Below are 22,066 nucleotides of genomic sequence, written 5' to 3' on the forward strand. Positions count from 1 at the left end.
TGGAAACCTTGCAACGCGATGTTATGATCAGCTAAATCTAAACCTGCTATTTTAACCAGGTGTTCACCTATTATGACATCATTATTATATACTGTATGTCAACTATTATGACATACAATATGTCCATATTCTAACCAGTTCAGTCACTTCAGTGTCCTTGTGGTTAGAGTGTCCGCCCTGAGACTGGAAGGTTGGAGTTCGATCCCCGGCCAGGTCATAACAAATAGGATCCCTGCTTTGCAATCAGCATCAAGGGTTAGATTACATACTAGCGTCATGGCTAGTATGGCTCAGCAAGGCTTACTTACTTATTACAGTGGTTCAATTAGACCGTAGAGTCACTACATTCTAAGAGAGAGAGAGGATTACACGCAAAGGTTTTTATTTGGATTAAAAAAGAAACAATTTAAATATTGTTATACTGCTTCCCCACAAACAGAATAAGGAAACAACAGGTCTATGTGGTATTTCCCCTCTTGAAGTAGAGTTTTCTTCACCATTCCAGAAGTGTTCACTGTGGCTTGTTGATCAGCTAATGTGGGACTTCACATTATGAATAGTAGTACACACTACACTGATGAGTGTTTAACTCTGAAAGGGTGAAAATGGACCCTTACGTGTAAAGAAAAAATGATTTGTAAGGGTTAATTTAACTCGAAGATTACATTCTAAGAGTTAAATTCAAAATGTTATTAATTCATTTAACTCCAAGAGTTAAACTAGGGTTTTACTTTGTCGAGTAGCTTTTTCAGCTTTTTTACAGGGTTTGAATATTTCTGTATGAAATGAAGGAAAAGCGTTGTGGTTTATGAGAGTGAAAGGTGAACGCTGCATAAACTGAATATAAAAAAAACCTAGTGGATGGACTCGCATACATTCCTTCAGTCAATGGCTAAAAAAATAAGGCGCAAACATAAAAGGCATGTTCATAGATATTTGCTACATTCACAAAACATTTTGGCATAATTGATCCATGGCAAAAGTATATGCAATTCACCATATTTTACATTCATTCATTCCATTTTTGTTTCAATGCTTGCTTCTTTGGATATAACAGTAGAGACAATACTGTTTGTACATCTCGAGTTTTTCAAGAAATGAGGAAAGGTAGAGGTGTGAGAAGAAGTAAAATATGGCAGAGCATTACAGGTACATTGATTGTTGAGGCTGTTGTTTGTGTATGTGTGCATTCATTGTGTGCATGTGTGTAATAGGGATGGGACGATAAGCGATATTATAATTTATCGTGATAAAAACACTCACGATAATCGTATCGTGGAGATTTAATGTATCGTGATATCATCTTCCGTCATGCACTGGGATCAATTTACCTTTTATTATTTGCCAAGCTGCATATCCGGTACCACTTAAACCCTCTATAATTGGTAAAATGTACTTATAATATACGGTATGTACTTGATGCAGTCTTTTTTTCACTCATTATCAAATGTCTTTGCCAAAAAATACTAGCTTTGCCTATCTAAAAGCTCAAAACGCGCCGCTTTGCGACGTGTTGTGAGCTTGTAGATCTGTAGAGTTTTTGGGCAAATGTTCCGCCCCAGGATATTGGATTTTGATTATCGCGATAATATCGTAAATCGAGATTTATTTTGTCACAATAATCGTGATATGACATTTTCATATCGTCCCATCCCTAGTGTGTGTAACTGTGTGAATGCATGCATGTACAGTATGTGGTGCGAGCATGTTTGCATAATTTATAGTTAGCTGTTTTCTTAGGTGATGACGTTGGGGCCGCGGCGCCCTGTCCTCTCATGGATGCCTGAGATCTTCAGAGCAATAGCAATGAGGGGTCCCAGCACCACCTGCATTAAGACACACACAAATAATACATGAAGGTCTATCTATGTAGGTAGACCACAACTGTTCAACAGCAGCAAATTAATGAATTATTCATCCATTGTATATTCATTAAGTATGCAGAAGTCAGAGAAAATTCACACATTTGCAATACATTTACAGGACAACTATGCAGTTTTCATGCATAGTTGGTGTGATAAAGCTCACAGTAATCACATTAAAATACACTGACAACAGGCAGCAAGCAACAACAACAAAAGGAGAGAAGGAAAATAATGGAGAACAAGAGAATCAGGGGGTAAAACAAAACACATAATGACAACAGTGTTCCAAAAGTGAATCCCAAATGAAGCAGCAATCAATTAAATAAAAAATTACACCTTATTTCGGACATAACATATTTAAACTGTAAAATGCAACACGTTGCCCAGTTTACCCTCTCACCATGAATCTGCCATATTTTAAAAAAAAAAGAAAAAAGAAAAAAAAAAGAAAAGAAAATTAGTGGAGGTACTTCTGTGGCCTACTGGCAGCATGCATACAAAATGTGGTGTTTGGTCCAGCAATTTGCAAGATAAACTCATGACACACAGACCCATACAGTACCCTCTCATAACCTCTTTCAGAGCTACATCATAAATCCTTTTTACACAGTTTTACACTTATGAGGCTCAAACTCCAAGACATTTAACCACTTAAAGCCTATATACAGTACTTTGTTATACGACAAATAGCAAAAATAGCATATCTATAACCTCACAACACATCATGATGCAATGTGTTGTGAGCTTGTCGATCATTCTATTTTTGCAGATAGGCCTAATGAGATGCTCAAAATAGGGATGACAGGTCAAAAGTAAGGAATTATTACAAGCATAGTTAGCATACAGTACAAAGTATTATGCATCATGTGAATGATGCACAGGTGCTAGAAAGACTGCATGTCCATTGTACACAATAAGAGCACGAACAAGTGAGAGTAGACTTGTTTACTCCATGCCTGATCAAAACAAATGCAAACCCACTTAGGATATCCAATGATATTAGTCTGCTTTATCAACCTGTCAATAAATCAATCAATTTGTTCATGATGTCAGTACAGTATACCTGCCAAAAACACTTACTTCACTATACTGTAAAAAATAAAGAGACAGAACATGCTTTGTCATAGCTGGTGCCAGGATGATCTGGACATGGTGTTGCAAAAGCATCTAAAAAATAAAAGCTAAATGTTTGTATTGTCCCACATTGAACTCTGCTTACAGTTCTTATTTATCGACTGCACTGCTTCAACAACATTCATAAAACAACCGTTATATTGACATTCAGTGCTGAGTTTGATTAGTGCGTATCATATTTTACTGTCAGGCAGTGAGCAATATAAATGACCCTGCAGTTTTTATTGTTATGATGTTCCTTCCAATGATGCAACAGACAGACAGACAGACCGATAGACACGCACGCACGCACGCACGCACGCACGCACGCACGCACGCACGCACGCACGCACGCACGCACGCACGCACGCACGCACGCACGCACGCACGCACGCACGCACACACACACACACACACACACACACACACACACACACACATGCACATATGCATGCCAGAACTGTACAAATACAAACAGAGACTATAGTTTGTTGCTCAACTGAAGGCTCTGAGCAAGCATTTTGCTGCATTAATCTATCTTTTCCTCCCCAATTTAGACCTCTATGTATAATAGCCCTGTCACTGCCAACCCCTACTGGTTGGTAATACTGAAGGGTGTACACAACCATGTCTCCTCTGATTCACATAGGGGCCTTTTCCACCGGCAAAGAACCGGTTCGGGTTCTTTCTCCCGCCTATGGGATGAACCAGAGGTGAGCTTTTCCACCGAGAACCGAGTTGGTTCCGAACCGTAAAAGTTGGTTCGCGGGCGGTTCGCAAGAACGAAACATGGTTCCATGAAAGTTGCCATCCCATAGGTGGGAGAAAGAACGCAAACCGGTTCTTTCCCGGTGGAAAAGGCCTCACAGAGTTGCCGGGCGCTTCTTTTCACCTAGTGTGGAGTTTCACCAGGACGTGTGCAGAGGTATAGACACTACGCCTCCTAGTTCTGCTCCAAATCTAACAGGCTGACCAACCTGTTAGACTCACTGGTGCAGCGATAGAGAACGCCCCTTCGTCACCCTCCCGCCAACACAGCCAATTGTGATCATTGGAACGCCTGGCCAAGCCGGCGGCACCGCAGAGGAGTCAAACCCCAGTCTCCACACTACAGTGGTGTACAGGAACTTTACCCCTGTGCCACAAAGGACGCCGATGTCAATAGTCTAATAAAGTCACTATGTTGTCTAATCATTCATTGCTGTACAGACTGGAGTGATTAGGAATCCAATTTATGATCTAGAGTGATGATATATTGGTCAAGGTTTGGGGTCAGTATTGATAACAGAAATGGATGGCATGAATGAAGCAGTTATAGGTGAATAGCATGCAGGGCTTCAGCAGGCTTCAATACAAAGAGAACAGAAGTTAACTAAGAATTATTTGAATTATTTTGTATCAACTGTTTTAGGACTGAGGCCGATTCTAAAAACGCCTTCTAAATCCTGACCTAAGTTTTCTGAAAAACGTCAAATATGTATTCAAAATTTACAAAAATATTATGTTGCAATATACTGTACCTAGCAACAACAACCCCAAAATGGGTTCCAGTCTTGAAAGGTATAGTTACAAATAAGGGTTCAAGTCCTAAAAGCTTGTAGATATGCTATTTTCACAATACTGTATTTATCTGTGGAACTGAGTCAAACTAAATTGAATGCCTCAGCTCCTACATTCCAAGTTCTTATCAGGGTAGGGGGGTCCCCAGTTCAATTATGATCATTTTGGGGGGGTCACAGACTGCAAAGGTTGAGAACCACTGCTCTAAACAGCTACAGAATTACACAATTAGTACAACTACAAGCTAAACGTCATCCAGCACTTCACTTCAAATCATATCTGACCTATCCCAGAGAAACATATTTATCCACACACTTCTTGGTCACAGATTTGACAATTCTTGTTTACAATTTAGCCGTACAATAAAAGCTTTTAATATTTAATTGAAATGGTTGATGGTTAAAGTTCAGCACCTATCCTAGCCAAACAAAAATAACCACATAGGCAGCTGGCACTCCAGTCCAAAGTCTATAGGGCAAAAACATTAAAGACAGAATCAGCTTTATAGAGGGTATGCGCATGACATCATCATCATACCCAGAGGTTATGCAGGAACGCCTACTGCGTGGCAAAAAAAAATCTTTCTGGCCTTGACAGCCCATATATCCAAACAGAAAAGTCCTATCTGATTGCATTAAACGACGTTAAACTCACTTTGCCACTCACTTTGCCACTCGATTTGGCACTCACTTTAAGCATGCGCATACCCTCTATTGTCACATCACAGGTTTAGGTATAAAAGAAGTGGGTGAAATTCCACTGTTGAACAAACAAAACATGATGTTGCATTATTGTACCATAGCACCAAGGACCATAACAACATGAACTAGAAGCAGTGCTCTTCCGAGCACAGGTCTCCACCAGGTCAGGCATGTAATGTGTTTTACATAAGTCGGCCTCCTGATGGCGCTATAAAAGGCTGATGTAAAAAATGCAGGGAAAAGGTTTTACCTTGGCCTCTAAGGAGTGCGCATACAAAGTTTGACACTAATCGGTGGAGTTATAGGTGAAAACATGAATCGGCCTGTTATAGCGCCACCATGAGGCTGATTTGATTTGTCTTAAGTGGCATTTATTCCTCTGCCTATTGGGAATGTGCATGCACAATTTCACCAAAATCGCACACTGCGTTCAGGATTTCAGGCATTTTATTCAAAACTGACCAATCCTGCAAACTTTGAAAGCCAGTTTTAGCCAATCAGGATGGAATATGGAAAATCTGACACATCCATGTCGATCACATGACTGTAGAGATACTGTCTACTGATTTACGTGATTTTTGGACAAAATCTGTAGGAGTACTGGCAAAAGTTAGTTTTGCAAAAGTCGGCCTCCTGGTGGCGCTAGAACAGGCCCATGTGAAATATTTGGGGCAGAGGTTCTGAATTGGTGTCGAGGGAGTGTGTGTGCACAGTTTGGCAGCGACCGGGCCAACGGCGCCGGAGATTAGCTGGTAACGGACAAACGGACGGACGGACGGACGGACGGACGGACGGACGCACGGACGGACGCACGGACGGACGGACGGACGGAGGGGAAAACATACTCTCCCTCAGCCTTCGGCTGGTGGAGACAATTATACATTTGAAGTGTTTCAGAGTGGACATATGGACCCTCAATGGTCAATGGTAAACAAGGCTGTAAAAGGTCTTATTGGGATGTTCCTTTTTGGACTGGATGTTTTAACCTGCCTGTGCTGCACTGCTGTGTTGTATGTACTTTGTCTATGTTATTCATGTTTTTGTCCAAATAAATAATTCAATCAATCAAAAAAACTTCTTTACACTCTGTGTTAACACTCTGGACATAACTGCGTAAAGCAGGGGTCTTACAGGGGGTCCAGGACCCCTAAGGGGTCCACAGAGTTACTACAAATCTTTGTGTGATAGGATCATTCTTTTAAATGAACAACTTGGATCCCTATTCTGAGGAGAACTTTAGCCAAAAATAGACGATCTACAAGCTTGTAGATCGGCTATTTTTGGCAAATAGGTTTGGTGTAGAGGTTAAAAAAAGATCAGACCAAGTACAGAGTGAAAGGTCAAAGTGGTTAAATGTCAAAAAACACATTAACATGAATCCAACATAGTGATGACAGCGCTGTCAAACAAGTGGATGCTTTATCTCCCTCTCAGCTAAGGGGTCCTTGGCCTGAAAATGTTGAAGACCCCTCCCTGGTGTAAACTAAAGTCCATATACCCGAGGATGTGTGCGGCCCAAAAATGTGCACGTTTAAGACTTGGGACCACAAATGGCACAACAGATCCCATAATAACCCAACGGCAAAAGTGCTAATAAACTGTTTACATTTGCGAGAAGTTAACCCTGACGCTGCTCTCGTGAGTCATTCCACCCATGTCCACCCACAGCAGTATTCATTGAGTGAGAGAGAGTTCACAGAAATGTTAATAAACAGCTTATGTTTGGGAAAAGTGAAGAATCTGCTTCATCACTCCCTGCATAATATGCCAATGGTCAACGCCCATGAGCAATGTCAGATCTATTGGTCAACCAACAGAGAAGAAAAACAGATAAGAACAGACAGAAAGACAGACAGAGCTTTCCTCATTTTATAGGACTAGCCCTTACCCGTTCAAAGATATGAGCTCCAAAATGATGTGCAGTGTGTGGGTTATGGGATGTGCACTGTGCATACAGTATATGAGGGATGGAAAGTAACTTGACAACATCTGTAACAGGGCCAGAACCGCCCCCTCCCCCCCCCCGCCCGCCCGCCCGCCTGCCTGCACACACACACACCCCCCCCCCCGTGTGTGTGTGTGTGTGTGTGTGTGTGTGTGTGTGTGTGTGTGTGTGTGTGTGGGTTTGTGTGTGATTGTGCATGGCCTGAACAACAGCGCCCCTCCCTTAACATGTGTGGTCACAAAAGGTACTGTAGGCTAAATAGATATAGATACACCATAAAAATGCTAATATACAGCATACGATTTGTGAAAGTGACAAACGGGCTTCACAGTTATGTCAGGTGTGTTCATATGCTGATGGTGATGCGATTTCAGATCAATTGCTCCAGCCACCGAGGAGAAACGCTGTGACAGACAGACAGACACTCACTCACTCACTCACTCACTCACTCACTCACTCACTCAGACATTCGCAAAATTATAGTATAGATGGCAGGATAGTGATCTGGACTGCTATTTTCGTAAAGGGATATTTCACTTTCAAATAAAATAAACATTAAAAACATAAAACATTACAAAAAAGTAATGGTAAAATCTCAGCCCATTTTTTAATTTTCCTACTCTTTTAATTTATTTTTCACGTTCTTTTGTAATGTTTATTTTATTTGAACGTGAAATATTATATATATATTATATAGGGTATATAGGCTATATGTATATGTCCCTTAAAAAGGTTGAAAGTGGCCTCTCTGTGGGTTTTATAAACATTTAACCATTCAAAAGTATTAACAAGAGTTTGTGAATAAATAATAACATTGGATCCATTGGAACACAGGTTATTATTTTTTTCCTTTTCTTGAAAAGTAATAGTTTTGGACATACAAGCGATAGCAACAATATGTAGATCCCAAACACCATGTGTCATAAGGATACACATGCACACACCTACCTGTGTTTCTCTGTTTTGTCTCTCAGGGTCTCTCTCAAGGCTCTCAGCATAGATACGAATGGTGGCCCCAGCACCTGCTCCACTCCCACTTAGCCGAAACACCAGACGGGAGGCATCTGTGAAGACGATCCTCAGACCCTAGAAGTACACAAGAAAGAGGCTTTACCTTGAAACATTTAGAGAATAAAGTATTATTGAGTGAATAATATACTGAATTAGATGGATATATATTTTAATTCATGGGCATTATCAGTCGTGTAAAAAAAAAAATCTTGAATACATCAGAATCTTCTGATGCACCTGAACACATCATCAGTGATGTAACCTGGGGTCATCCGATGTTTCAGGTCTTACATCATCAGACACCCTCGCCCAGGCAACCCAAGCGAGGTTCATCAGAGGTCAAGAGAAGAATGAGATGAATGCAATAAGTAACAGCCTCAAATACAGGAACTACAAACATCCACTAGATGGCACTGTCACTGTATGTTTCACAGACTGTTGATCACCTGCCACAGACCTAGTGAAGTCTTGAATGATGAACCCTTGAAATGCATGATAGCTACCTAGAACTCACACTAGAACTTTGCTCAGAAAATATATGTCTATGGCTTGCCATCACATCAACAGACACTATTCAGCAAACCTTGCATACTGTAAATGGTGTGCTTTTCTGGGCACTGGCCCAGATGCAAAAAAACTAGTGGTGTCCAACGATTAAATATTTTAATTGCGATTAATCGCATGATTTATGTAGTTAATCGCGCGATTAATCGCAAATAAGTCATCAGCTTTTATCAGGTCACAATGTAAATTAGAGGGATGTCTTTTGTGGCCCTATTAACTTGGGAGTGGAATTATTTGCTGGATTTATGCGAAAGTATGTTGATCTTTTATTCAAAATCAATTAAAAACCTGAATAAATCATAATGGTATTGCATTAAACAGACTGCAGCTGATGGGTATAAGGATCTGCTAAATGATTTCTGTTGTGTCCACCTTTATGCTTTAATTATACTTTGTATTTTTGTTACATCAACAGGGATGGACCTTGTAGCCAATATAACCGATATTGTAGCTAATGTTTGTAAATATGCGATTAATTGCGATTAAAATAATTAATCGCGATTAACATAACGGTGAGTTAATTGCGATTAATTTAGTTAACTCGGACAGCACTAAAAAAAACATATGTTAACACTATCCATTTAGCATGCCTCATAACCTACCCCATATATTCCATGTACACACAAGATATGGGCTAGATGTTTTGGGGTCAGTTACTGCAACTGTGGTTGGCTGCCAGAGATAAAGCTGTTTTTTATTCGTGATTCTCAACCTTTTTAATCTCGAGGACCCCAAGTTTGATATGCATTAGGCCCCGGTCCCTCATTTGACATGATTCTTTTTTTAATCTTTGGGATCAAATCTCGACTGTAAAATCGTCAGCGTTAATTTAACTCTGAGAGTTACAGACCTACAAGGGTCCATTTGGTTCCTAACGAAGTAACAATGTAAATCATTTATTAGATGGGGACAATCCTGGAACCCCCTTTTTTTTTATTTTTTTTTATTGTGTTTTGATATATTGTGTATTTTGTAATTAACTTGTTGATGTATGCTTTCTTCTGCCTGTTTTTAATGACTGTTTTTAAACTGTACGGCGACCTTGAGTGTCCTGAAAGGCGCCCTCAAATAAAATGAATTATTATTATTATTAAAGGACTTGTGTGGGTCGCTGGACTCCATGTTGATGATGAATTTGTGATGAGTCTTATCAAACTCTGTGTCCTTTATGCTCTGTGTTCACACTAGCACTAGCAGCAACAAAAAGAAAGGTCATTTTCAATGAAAGCCAGCGACATAATAATAATACAAACTGTCTGATACAAACAACATTTGTCACAGTGTGACAAGCCACAAAAGCTACAAATAAAGCTTGCTTTCAACTTTTTTCACCGCTCCAATGATGCATGTTTGTGTGTGGAACACTCCCCATCTCTCTCCACACAATTCCTGCATGTATAAGAGAAACATTTATTCTTGTCTTGCCATCAGCCAGTTCCCAGTTCTTTTTAATTTCAGACTTTGTATTCTTTTTTTACCAGACTACTTCTCCTTCTCCGCTCCCTCCACTGGCTCCCAGTTGTGGCCCGCACTGAATACAAAACACTGATGCTGGCCCGTAAAGCATCCAAAGGTATGGCACCTCCATATACCTCCAAAGCCTGATCAACCCCTACAACGGCTACAACCCCACCCGTTCACTCAGAATAGCTAACACAGGGATGCTCACAGATCCCTTGCTCCCTAGCTTCCGCCGTGGCCTGAAGACTCACCTCTTCAGACTGAACCTAAGCCCATAGCACTTACTGTAGCACTCGCCTACCCCCAATGACCATACATGAAAGCTAGATTGCATTTATTAGTTTTTTATTTATTTTATTTTATTTTTACTGACTAGGTGCTCGGTCTACCTAGGTTATTTGTGTCAAGATTGATATTTCTGTGCATTTGATTGATGTATTGATGTATTACCTTGCTTATTGTATTGATGTATTAACTTGCTTATTGTATTGATGTATTACCCTGCTTATTGTAAATCACTCTGGATTAAGAGCGTCTGCTAAAAGCCTAAATTGTAAATTATAGACTACTGTATATTTTCTGGCTCGTGGTTCCAACACATGGACGCATGCCTGATGATGTCAACGAGCATATTGCACACTTTTAAAAGTTATTTTGTAGCTTTTGGTGCTGCTAGTGAGAATGCAGTATAAACACAAGACAGAGTCAAAAAGACACTTTCATATCATATGTCTTGGAGGAAAAAAACAAGGCTGAATGAAAATGTATGTCTGAAAAATTAAAAAGAATCATCCAAGAAGACATAATTTATGTTTAAAAAACATCACTTCATGGTCGAGGAATCTCTCTCTAACACATGCTAACCTGCCGACGTGAATGCTAAACCTGGTGAATGTTAACCACTATGCCTAAACCTAACCCAAACCCTAACCTCAATAAAACTATGCCTAAACCTAACCCTAACCCTTAGTCGAACTAATGACACGTAGAAATATCCAGCCTAACCGGTTGTGCTTTATTGTCACATCTTGTGTACAGGAGCCTCCTGTACACAAGATGTAACAATAAAAGCACAACCTTGAACTTGAATCCATCATCTCAGGGTTGAAACGAGGAACTGGGTTGTGACAAGAACGGCAAAAATGTGCCAAGTTCATTCAGACAATACAAGAACGCACAGCAACTATGAGACAGACTGCCTCTGGGGGTTTGACCAGCTGGTGAGCATGACCGCATGGTCATGACATCCTTGTTTTTGAGTCTGTTAAGAACGTGTGTCAACTGTCGCTTCTACCCTCCGTACCATTTACAACCCCAGATGATTTCAAAACAGATCATATAATGAGACACGACTTCTTTTTCAAGCCAAGTGAGCAAGCTGATCCTGAATACCAATCCCGTACCGGTCAGCTCATGAGCTGTTTACGTTTATCAATCGTAGACCTTAGTTTGAACGGGGAGGTTTGACAGACACATCTCCCCTCCTCCTAATCTGAATTTGGCTGTGAAGGCAGGCTGCAACGCCTGTGTCAGGGACGTGACTGACAGCGGTAATGAGAGATGTCCATCCCTCCGCCTCTGTCTGTCCATCCATCTGGTTGTCCGTGCGTCTGTCTGCTCGTCTCTAACAATAGCAAGGCTGTTATCAGGAAGCTGACTAATGCCCGTTAAAAACACTGTCCTCTACACAGCTCAGAGGCCTGGAGAGGAGCACATACCAGCCACAAATGGTGGGCGCGTGCCTAAGTGTGTGTGTGTGTGTGTGTGTGTGTGTGTGTGACTGTGTGTGAGTGTTCATGTATGTCAGTGTGTGCATGTGTCTCTAGATTGACTTTCACACTATTTAGCTAGATAAATGGAGAGAGAGCCCGGCCTCCCCTCTCTCCATTTACACATATAAAGTAGAGCAGGGACTTGGAGAGAATGTTAGAGAGGCAGGGGCTGAAATTTCTAAAAGGGCCTTTTGGTGAAAACATCGAAAATAGCCGACCTCCAAGCTCACAACGCATCGCAGCGCGACGCGTTGTGAGCTTGGAGGTCTGTTATTTTCGATGCTTGACTTCTTCTACACAGAGAGGGCAATTCTTTCAACATAAGATGAGAGACAGATGCTGTTCAGGAGAGTTTGGACAAGGCAATTCTCTTGAATGCTGCTTTCAGGTATAGCATGGAAAGAGGGCATTTAAGTTTTTTCACCATAGTAAAAACTGCATTCATGGTCAGGAGAGGGAACTTTTTACAGATGGATAAAAGGGCAGGGGGCTCAAGCCCCCTTTGATGTCTATGTGTGCACGAGCCTGAAGTAGAGAGTCAGAAGTGGGACATGTAACATGAATGAAACATGGTGGAGTATGCGATCTACGCAGCTTGAATTCAGTAGCTGCCGAGCCATCGCTCTAAAAGCCCATTTCCATTCATGTGTGCGTACGCGCGTGTGCGTGTAGTTGCGCGTGCGAGCGTGTGACAACTGTCGCCATTCCTCCTCTGCTCTTCCAGCAGCCTCACAGCAGATCAGAGGGGGAGAAACACAGAGACAGACGGACGGACATAACGTTGTTGTCGGGTGGAAACCTTGTATGTCCAAAGCCATTCGTTTTGTATTAATCATTTCAAAAAATATTTAAAACAATGAAAATAGCCGATCTACAAGCACATAACGCCTCGCACCGTGAGGCGTTGTGTGCTTGAAGATCGGCTATTTTCACTAGTTTTGTGCGACAGTCTTGTCTGATGAAGCGTGGCTTTACTTTACGAAAGAAACGTACGAATTTGAAACTTTGGAGATACAAGGTTTTCGGCCCGACAGTGATGATAAGAGAGACGACAGCTGACACAAGCCTGTCCTGTGAGGAATGTGTACTGTAATAACACATACACACACACACGCACGCACGCACGCAGGCACGCACGCAGGCACGCACGCAGGCACGCACGCACGCACGCACGCACGCACAAACACACACACACACACACACACACACACACACACACACACACACACACACACACACACACACACACACACACACACACACACACACACACACACTGGGGCGGCTGGGACTTTGAGGGTTTACCAGCGAGGGGGACAGACTGAGAGGAGAGTGTTACATTTTTAGGGTGACTAACTTGCTGTAAGAGTGAGATCAGCATGACAGTGTAGAATGGAGCTGCTGGGGGCTGGAGCTCAACCGCTTTGACTCTGTTACCAGGCATAATACTGGGCGTGCATGTGTGGGTGTGTGTGTGTGCGTGCGTGCGTGTGTGATGCAAACACATGCTCGTGAACAAACTCATTCTGGAAAATGCACAATGGGTGGGTGGGTCTGTGTGCGTGTTTGTGTGTGTGTTTGTGTGTGTGTGTGTGTGTGTGTGTGTGTGTGTGTGTGTGTGTGTGTGTGTGTGTGTGTGTGTGTGTGTGTGTGTGTGTGTGTGTGTGTGTGTGTGTGCGCGTGTGTGTGTGTGTGTGTGCGTGTTTGTGTGTGCGTGTTTGTGTGCGTGTGTGTGTGTGTTTGTGTGTGTGCGCGCTCATATGCTTTTGTTTGTTTGCTTGTGTGCATAAGGTATTAGGCGGGGCTGGAGGATGAGAAGTGTCGACGCCAGGGGCGAGTTTCCACACATTCCTGGACAGAGCACAGAGAGTCAGCTGGGTAAACTTCAGACGGACAGACGGACGACCGGACAGACAGACAGACGGATGGAGCTAGCTAGTTAGTTTCTTTGAGTGTGCGTGCGTGCGTGCGTGCGTGTGTGCGTGCGTGCGTGCGTGCGTGCGTGCGTGTGTGCGTGTGTGTGTGTGTGTGCGCGTGTGTGTATACAGTATGCATGTGTTTATGGATTGAGCTGGGAGATTGATATCCATGCCCAAACAAGGAACCACTAATCAGTGTATTTTGACGCTCAATGGGTGGTCTGGCTCGAGGGACTTTGTATGTATAGTGTGTGTGTGTGTGTGTGCGCGCGCACGTGCATGTGCGTGTGTAAAAAAGGGAGAGTAGAGAGTGAGAGTGTGCGTGTGGCCCCACTCACTAGTGACTAGTCTATACAAGTAAGTGATTTCCTCCTATCTTCAGTGGACGAGTTCATAGATGTAAACGTATGGCCTTCATGTTCTTTTTCATTCCCTTCGCTTGTCCTCATCGCTCCTCCTCTCTCCCCTCTCCCCTCTGGTCCCCTCTCCTGTCCTCTGGTTCCCTCTCCTCTCCTCTCGCTCCCTCTCTCCCCTCCGTCCTTCCCATGTTTAGCCCCACACTGACCTGGCTGCGGGCCACGGTTCCGTCCACAGGGTCGGTGTACTCAAAGTTGTCTGCGCGCTCCACGGTGTACACTTTGTCCCCCACGGCAAATTTCTGGCTGGTGAAGGCCTTGTCAGACATGACTCCCTCCAGGTCCCTCATCAGGTAGAAGGCCCCCCGGGGGTCCAGGCCGTCATAGTCAAACCTGCACAGAAAACATCAGCTGTGGTGGGTCAGTGGTTCTCAACCTTTTCACCGTGACCCCCAAAATAATCATATTTTAACTGACGAGCACTAAGAGTTGAGGCATTATATTTTGAATAACACAGTTCTATTGTGAAAATAAAAATCACAGTTCTGACTCCAATATTTGACCATTTGGCCAGTGTTTAATTTGTCATTTTAGACTAGAGGTATTAAAAAGTCCTTAAATTGTCACTTTAGAAATGTGCACTTAAACTGTATGTTGTTTTGTTTACTGTTGAGTGAGACAAAAATGTTTCACATTAAGGTAATCATCTGGGGACCCCCCAAAATAATTTGGGGACCCCCCTGAGGTTGAGAACCACTGTGTTAGTTTAACGCTCGCAATTACATGACGTACATATGCACATGTAGAAAAGGATCCATATCAAATGTGCACATGCACGCACACATGTGCACACGCATGCACGCATGCACGCACGCACGCACGCACGCACGCACGCACGCACGCACGCACGCACGCACGCACACACACACACACACACACACACACACACACACACACACACACACACACACACACACACACACACACAGATTAACAGAAGATGTAAACACTAGGCATTGAGTCACCCCTCACAACCGCACACACATACCTGCACAGTACACACTCGCACATTCATACCAACACGGAAATTCTATTTTAGAGATGGTTTACATTCCTTTGTAGTTGCTAACATTTCCCTACAGACTCCTGCAGTCAAGTTGTTTCACTCTGATACAGATCAACCCCTCGAAAATGACACCGGTGCTGTGTAATTTGGGTTGATACGAGGATATTTCTGGGGGTCTGGGTGGCCTGTCTGACGTGTTTTCTCTCCATGGTTCATGTCTCTCCTCTTCCTCTTGCGTGCTGTGGGAAGACTTTGATGGATTCAGGAAGGTCGGAGTGGGAATACAGAAAGTTCCAGTAATTGTCAGTGGGAACAGTGGTTGCTGTCTCTGTGCCGTTCACAGAGGGAGAGGTTAAAATAGAACCGGGTTGGAGGAGAGGGGACAGAAGGCGGAGGCCTAGGGGACAGATTTAGATTTGGGGGGGGAGTTCACAAGGGACCCTTGTGGGAGGCAGGAGCCTCGTGCAGCAAGGGAGCCATCCAAGTCAACCTCTCAACGACCGAAGGCTCCAGTGGTGGATTTATCGAGAAGGCCGTGACCCCCAAAATAAACATACTGTATATGAACTGGGGACCCCCACCCTGACAAGCACTTGGAATTGTAGGTATTACATTTAATGTGACTCGGTTCCACAGTTAAAGATTGTGAAAACACAATGTTTGCCTCTTGCTTACTTAAAGCTATACTGTGTAAGTTGCTCAACTAGTGGTCTGTAGCAGTATAGCAAACCGCGGTCACGTCTGCTTTTTTCGGCCGTTTTTTCGCCGCGGACCGGGCCTTCAGACCACCACGTCCGCCTCGCCTCGCCGAGACGCATCCATAGAGGTCTCTCGTGTCCATCTACGAGCAGCGGTTGGGGAGTTACATGCTAGACTTCTAGACCAGTGTAAACAAAGCTGTTGAAGCAAGCTATTTCCTGAAGATACTGCAGATACGCCTGTGATTGGCCGGTAGTGTACCATGTGTTTATGATCCGCGATGTGATTGGCCAACGTATACACAACGTATACAGATGATGCAGATGACGTCATTTTGCCACGAAATTCTCCCCCCCTCACGGCTCATAGAAAACATATAAAGAGAAGGCTTTAGAAGCTGAAATTAACAGAGTGGGGGTTCTAAAACTTTAGCGGTTTAACAGTTAGGACAATATTAAGATTTGTTTTATAAAAAAGGTTACATGGTATAACTTTAATATAAGACAGTTTGGTCAGTTTGGTATTAAAACAGTCTTGAACATCCTTAAATTGTCACTTTATAAAGGTGCAGATACCCAGTATACACTTATGTTGGTTGGTTTACCATTGAGTGAGATTTTCTTTTACATTAAGCTAATCATCTGGGGACCCCCAAGTTTTAGAACCACTGAACTAAGTGGACGGACGGACAGATGGGTGGATGGGTGGGATGAAAACATGCTGCCATGTTGTACCTGCAGAAATAGTTGCGTCCAAGCTTGGCCCAGTGCTCCCTGACTATCTGCTCCACGCCCTGTTTCTTGGCAGCCATGATGGAAAGCCATACCAGCACCGACCACAAACCGTCCTTCTCACGGATGTGGTCCGAACCTGGAGGAAAGAGGAGGAGAACAGATGAGATGATGTAATCCAGTGATTCTCAACCAAGGGGGGGGGGGGGGTCCCCAAATTATTTTAGGGGTCCTCAGATGATTAACTTAATGTGCAACATTGTTTTCTCTCTCAACAGTAAACAAACCAACATAAAGTTTAAGTTTATAGAAGGTATATGCACATTTCTATAGTGACAATTTAAGGACTTTTTAATACCTCTAAAATGACAAATTAAACATTGTCAAAATTGGCAAAATTGTCAAATAGAGGCAGAAATTGTGAAAATAGACGATCTACATGCTCACAACACCTTGCAACACGAGGTGTTGTGAGCATGTAGATCTGCTATTTTCACAATAGAACCGTGTTATACAAAATGTAACGCCTCAACTCTTCGTGATCGTCAGGGTGGGGGGTCCCCAGTTAAAATATGATTATTTTGGGGGTTGTGGACTGAAAAGGTTGAGAACCACTGCTGTAATCCTCTCACATTATGGATGGAGCCAGGGGGAGGAGGGAACATACTGTATGAACTTGTCGTATCCTGTCATACCTTTCAGTGACCTGAATGACTTCACTAACTATTATGTGAAACATAACTTTACTATGATGCAGAAACCTCATAGCCTCAAACTTTCCATGAACTATGAGAAAATCTTTTTCAAATTTTCTGCCTTTATTGATAGTACAGTATACAGACGGGAAATGGGTAGAGAGAGATGGGGAGTTACACGCAGCAAAGGTCACGACACGCATGTCAGGCTGCAATGGAGGCTAGGTGCCCAGACCACCAGGCAAGTAGGTCGAGATCAATCCTTTTTACATCTGACAGTCTCCATCACCCATTTTAGGAATTAATAGTTCTAAACAATGCACAACATGCACATAATGACTTGCACACAATCTACACTTGCAAAAAAAATAAAACCTTTATTCTGTGTTCTTTTTCATCATGTACATTATGGTCATTATGTACATTTTGTGCATTGTTTAGAATATGTTGATCCCTGCCAAGGCACCCATCTCTGAGCTTATCGGGTGGGCATAAGACTGAGTGTTAGTTACAGTTTTTTTCGATTGCTAAAACACCTTTTTCAAAACTGTACGTTTGTTTCAAAACTGCACACACAAAACTCCAAACATCAAACACAAATTGCTAAACCCTGGCATCCCTTTGCAAAACAACTCTTTGCCATCAAATCTCTTAACATGTTCACAAAATGGAACTTGTGTTTTCATTTGGTAAACACAGCCATATTTTCACATGACACACACATGCATTCATTGAATAAACACAACTAGGTTTTGGCTGAACACTAACAAGCATGAACAGAACACTGAAGAGCAAAATTGAAAACACAATTGTCGAAATGGAACACACTGAATGAATGTCAATTACTCTGGTAAATGAACCAATTCCCTTTTTGTAAAATGACCCAGTGTATGCCCACTAATCTCATAGACAAACATAAAACAGCACACAAATATGCAGACAAAACATTTTATTGACTGTAGGTCCAAACGTTTACCCCCAAACACTCCAAACATTGTAGATCGGCTGTTTTCAATAGTTTTGTGCGACAGTCTTGTATGATGTAGCAGGGCTTTGCTTTACCAAAAGACGTACACATTTGAAACTTGGAGATAGGCCTACAAGTTTTCTGCCCGAGAGTGACAATATTTTAGTGATTACAGTATGTTGCGAGGAAAACGTTGAGATAATAGCCATTTTGGTTAGAACTGACTGAAAATAACTTTGTACTTCAAGTTTAAAATTATACTAAATAATATTTTTTCAAGTGTCCAAATAAATTCCAAATATTATCAAATGATCTCGCGGCACCCCTGGACTGCCGTTGTGGCACCCCAGGGTGCCCCATCACCCACTTTGAAAACCCCTGGCCTAGAGTGCCGCATGAAGCCCTGACAGGCCTCAAAGCCCACATCTCCACAAGCCTCCTCCATGGCCTGAAGCAGTGGGACCTGGCACTGAATTGCTCGCCTGACCCGAAAGTTTAGAGATTTGAATATTTGTGTGTTGTGGATTGATGCTTTGAGATTTTATGTGAGAAGTGTGTGCAAACCTGAAAAGTGTGTCTTGTGTTTTGACAACAAGGTGATGTGAAATTTACATCAGAGTGTAAAGAAGGAAAGTCAGAGTCTAATATGATAAGGAAATCTAAAGTAGTAACAAATTGAGTCAAGCGATTGGGGACAGAAGTAAAGGTTGTGAAAATTGTGCCAAATTTTTGAAAAATGTGTTTTAGCAATCGAAAAAAACTGAACACAGATACAAAATGGAACTCCAAGGTTCCAGCATGACACTGGTTTGTTTTACTTGAAGTGCTAGACTCATGGTTAGGAGAGGCCTCTAGAAACTAACCAAAACAAACTTCACAGCTTTGTTATTCGTGGCTGCGGTCTAGCAGTTGACTAGTGGAATAGATAACACATAATCTGCCATCAGTTCAACACCTAGCAGCGACTAAACAGCTGCCAGTGTGTTTATGGAGGCCTAGGAGTAAACACTGGATACTGTACTCTTCTCCTGAGGTCTCTGTGCTGCCTCACACCAACACTCTGCTCCTGGCCACTCTGTTGGGATGCTAAATGACACTGCTGCACTTATGCAACTATCCTACCACTGTAGAATCCCCAGTGTTGGTTTAACTATGAGTGTAAGAATGGACCCATATGGATATGGACCCTTGGGTTCATTTGGAGTTAAGTAGTAACGCATACACCAGGAGTGAAGTAAAAGGTTAAGGGGAACACTTACAGTAGGCTTGGTGACGCATCGTCCATAAATACCCCCCACACACACAGCCACACACACAGTTTACGTTCGTAACATCTCTTAGTGGGGAGTTGTCAGTCCGTTCTCAAAGACGGCTGCAGTGTTATCTTTGTGGTAAAGGTATCTCAAACGGGAATCCCTGTCAATACGTTTGAATAGGTTATCTGTGTCCTCTTCCTTTTCTCTCTCCTACGCATCTGGAGAATTAGACAAAAGCTCAAACTATACCAGCTAATCCGAGCATCCCGAGCCGCCATCTTATCTTAGTAGGCAGAGAGAGACAGTTTAGAGAGAGAGAGAGAGAGAGAGAGAGAGAGAGAGAGAGAGAGAGAGAGAGAGGAGAGTGTAGAGAGAATATACAGTACAGTAACATTCAAGTAACCTACTGCATTGTATCATCTCTGCTTTACATTATAGAACATTCTTTTAAATTGTGCAGCCATGGAAAACAACAGGTGCACATGCCAGTCAGACCAGCTCTAGCGCTATACAGCTGTTAGGAAATTGACAGTTGCCAATGTTTAATCTCCCACTTTACTTCTCCCTCCCTCTCCCTATCTCTCTCACTCTCTTTGTCTCACCCCCTCCTCTCAACCACTCTCTTGTGCATAGACAAATAACACACACACACACACACACACACACACACACACACACACACACACACACACACACACACACACACACACACACACACACACACACACACACACACACACACACACACACGATCGCCACCATAAACTCTGCTTTTGTTACAGGTTTTTTAATCAACTCTCCAAGATGGGGGAGCATGGTGCCAAGATCAACTCTGCAACTGTATATAAGTCATCGCTCATATGCTAATTAAAACGTAGTACGAGAGTACAGTATCATGCAAAATTCCAAGATCATGCAAGACATTTTTAACATTCACTTTTGTTTCTATTACAGTCCATTAAAAGCAAAAACAACTTTTCATTTCAGCTACACAGTAGTCTGGGCTTCCTCTGTAAATAATGATGGAAAGTAATCCACTTAGAAAACACATTTATCAAGATTTGCCATTCGTTGTTAAATGAATGTCTGTTGAGCTGGGGGCTGAGGACGTACATTAGTACTGTTGAGGAGCACAAGTTGAGTGCAGCCTTGGAGATTTAGAACTCAGCGCTCCTTCTGAGCTTTTGGCCTTACATGGATAGACAAGAAGTAAAGCCCCCTGGTCCTCTCGCCTCTCTACTCTCTCTCTCTCCTCGTCTGTCTCTCTCACCTCTCTCTCTCTCTCTCTCTACTCTTCCTCTCATACCCATGCTTGTCGCACTTGCTGTTTTCTCTCCTGGCAAACTCGTTTTACTGTGTGTGTGTGTGTGTGTGTGTGTGCGTGCGTGCGTGCGTGCGTGCGTGCGTGCGTGCGTGCGTGCGTGCGTGCGTGCGTGCGTGCGTGTGTGTACAGTATGTACCGGTATGTATGTATGTACGGTATGCATGTATGTATGTATTGTGACGCCACAGTATGTATGTATGTATGTATGTATGTATGTATGTATGTATGTATGTATACAGTATAGGCGTATAGTGAATGAGTCAGAGTGTAGTCAAGTGATAGCAAGGACTGTAAATAGAAAACTGAGTAAGAGAGAGAGAGAGAGAGAGAGAGAGAGAGAGAGAGAGAGAATGACAGAGAAAGTCAGAGTCGAATGATGTAAAAGACAGTGGTAAGAAGAGAGAGGGCGGGGCAGAGTAGTGGAAAACACCAACATTTTGAGAGAAAGAGGCAGAAGGGAATATGAAGCATGATGAATCTTGCTTGAGAGTGTGTGTGTGTGTGTGTGTGTGTGTGTGTGTGTGTGTGTGTGTGTGTGTGTGTGTGTGTGTGTGTGTGTGTGTGTGTGTGTGTGTGCGCGCGCGCGCGTGTGTGTGTGTGTGTGTGTGTGTGTGTGTGTGTGTGTGTGTGTGTGTGTGTGTGTGTGTGTGTGTGTGTGTGTGTGCGCGTGTGCGTGCGCATGTTACAGTGATTCAGGGAGCTCCTGTCTCCTTTTATAGCAGAAGAATGGGGATTATTTACACATGCAGCCAGGGTCACAGCCCTCAAAATCTATTAGCCCTCTACGACTCACACTGCAGCTTTACAACTCCACTGGATTCTATCTGGGCACACCTAAAATAGCTTTATATTCTAGTACAGTGGTTCCCAAAATGTTCAGGCCGTGACCCCCACCCAGACGAGCACTAAAAGAGTTGAGGCATTACATTTTGTATAACACGGTTCTATTGTGAAAACAGCAGATCTACATGCTCACAACTTGTGAGCATGTTTTCACAATGTTTTCACAATTTCTGCCTCTAATATTTGTGTTTAATTTGTCTTTTTAGAGGTATTAAAAA

General features: G+C 42.7%; 1 protein-coding gene across 1 annotated transcript in view; it reads right to left on the reverse strand.

The window, feature by feature from the left end:
- Positions 1–468: 468 nt before the first annotated feature.
- The window catches only part of pgm5 (phosphoglucomutase 5), a 46,708-nt gene continuing 25,110 nt past the window's right edge, over positions 469–22,066 (reverse strand). Inside the window, exons 8-11 of the mRNA XM_080738926.1 lie at positions 16,767–16,902; positions 14,477–14,660; positions 8,133–8,270; positions 469–1,826 (exon numbers count right to left, since the gene is read on the reverse strand). Coding sequence (XP_080595052.1) covers positions 1,737–1,826; positions 8,133–8,270; positions 14,477–14,660; positions 16,767–16,902 — 548 coding nt within the window. The 3' untranslated portion in view covers positions 469–1,736. The remainder of the gene's footprint in view (positions 1,827–8,132; positions 8,271–14,476; positions 14,661–16,766; positions 16,903–22,066) is intronic.

Source organism: Nannobrachium achirus, assembly GCF_963921795.1.
Source record: "Nannobrachium achirus genome assembly, chromosome: 12".
Lineage (NCBI taxonomy): Eukaryota > Metazoa > Chordata > Actinopteri > Myctophiformes > Myctophidae > Nannobrachium > Nannobrachium achirus.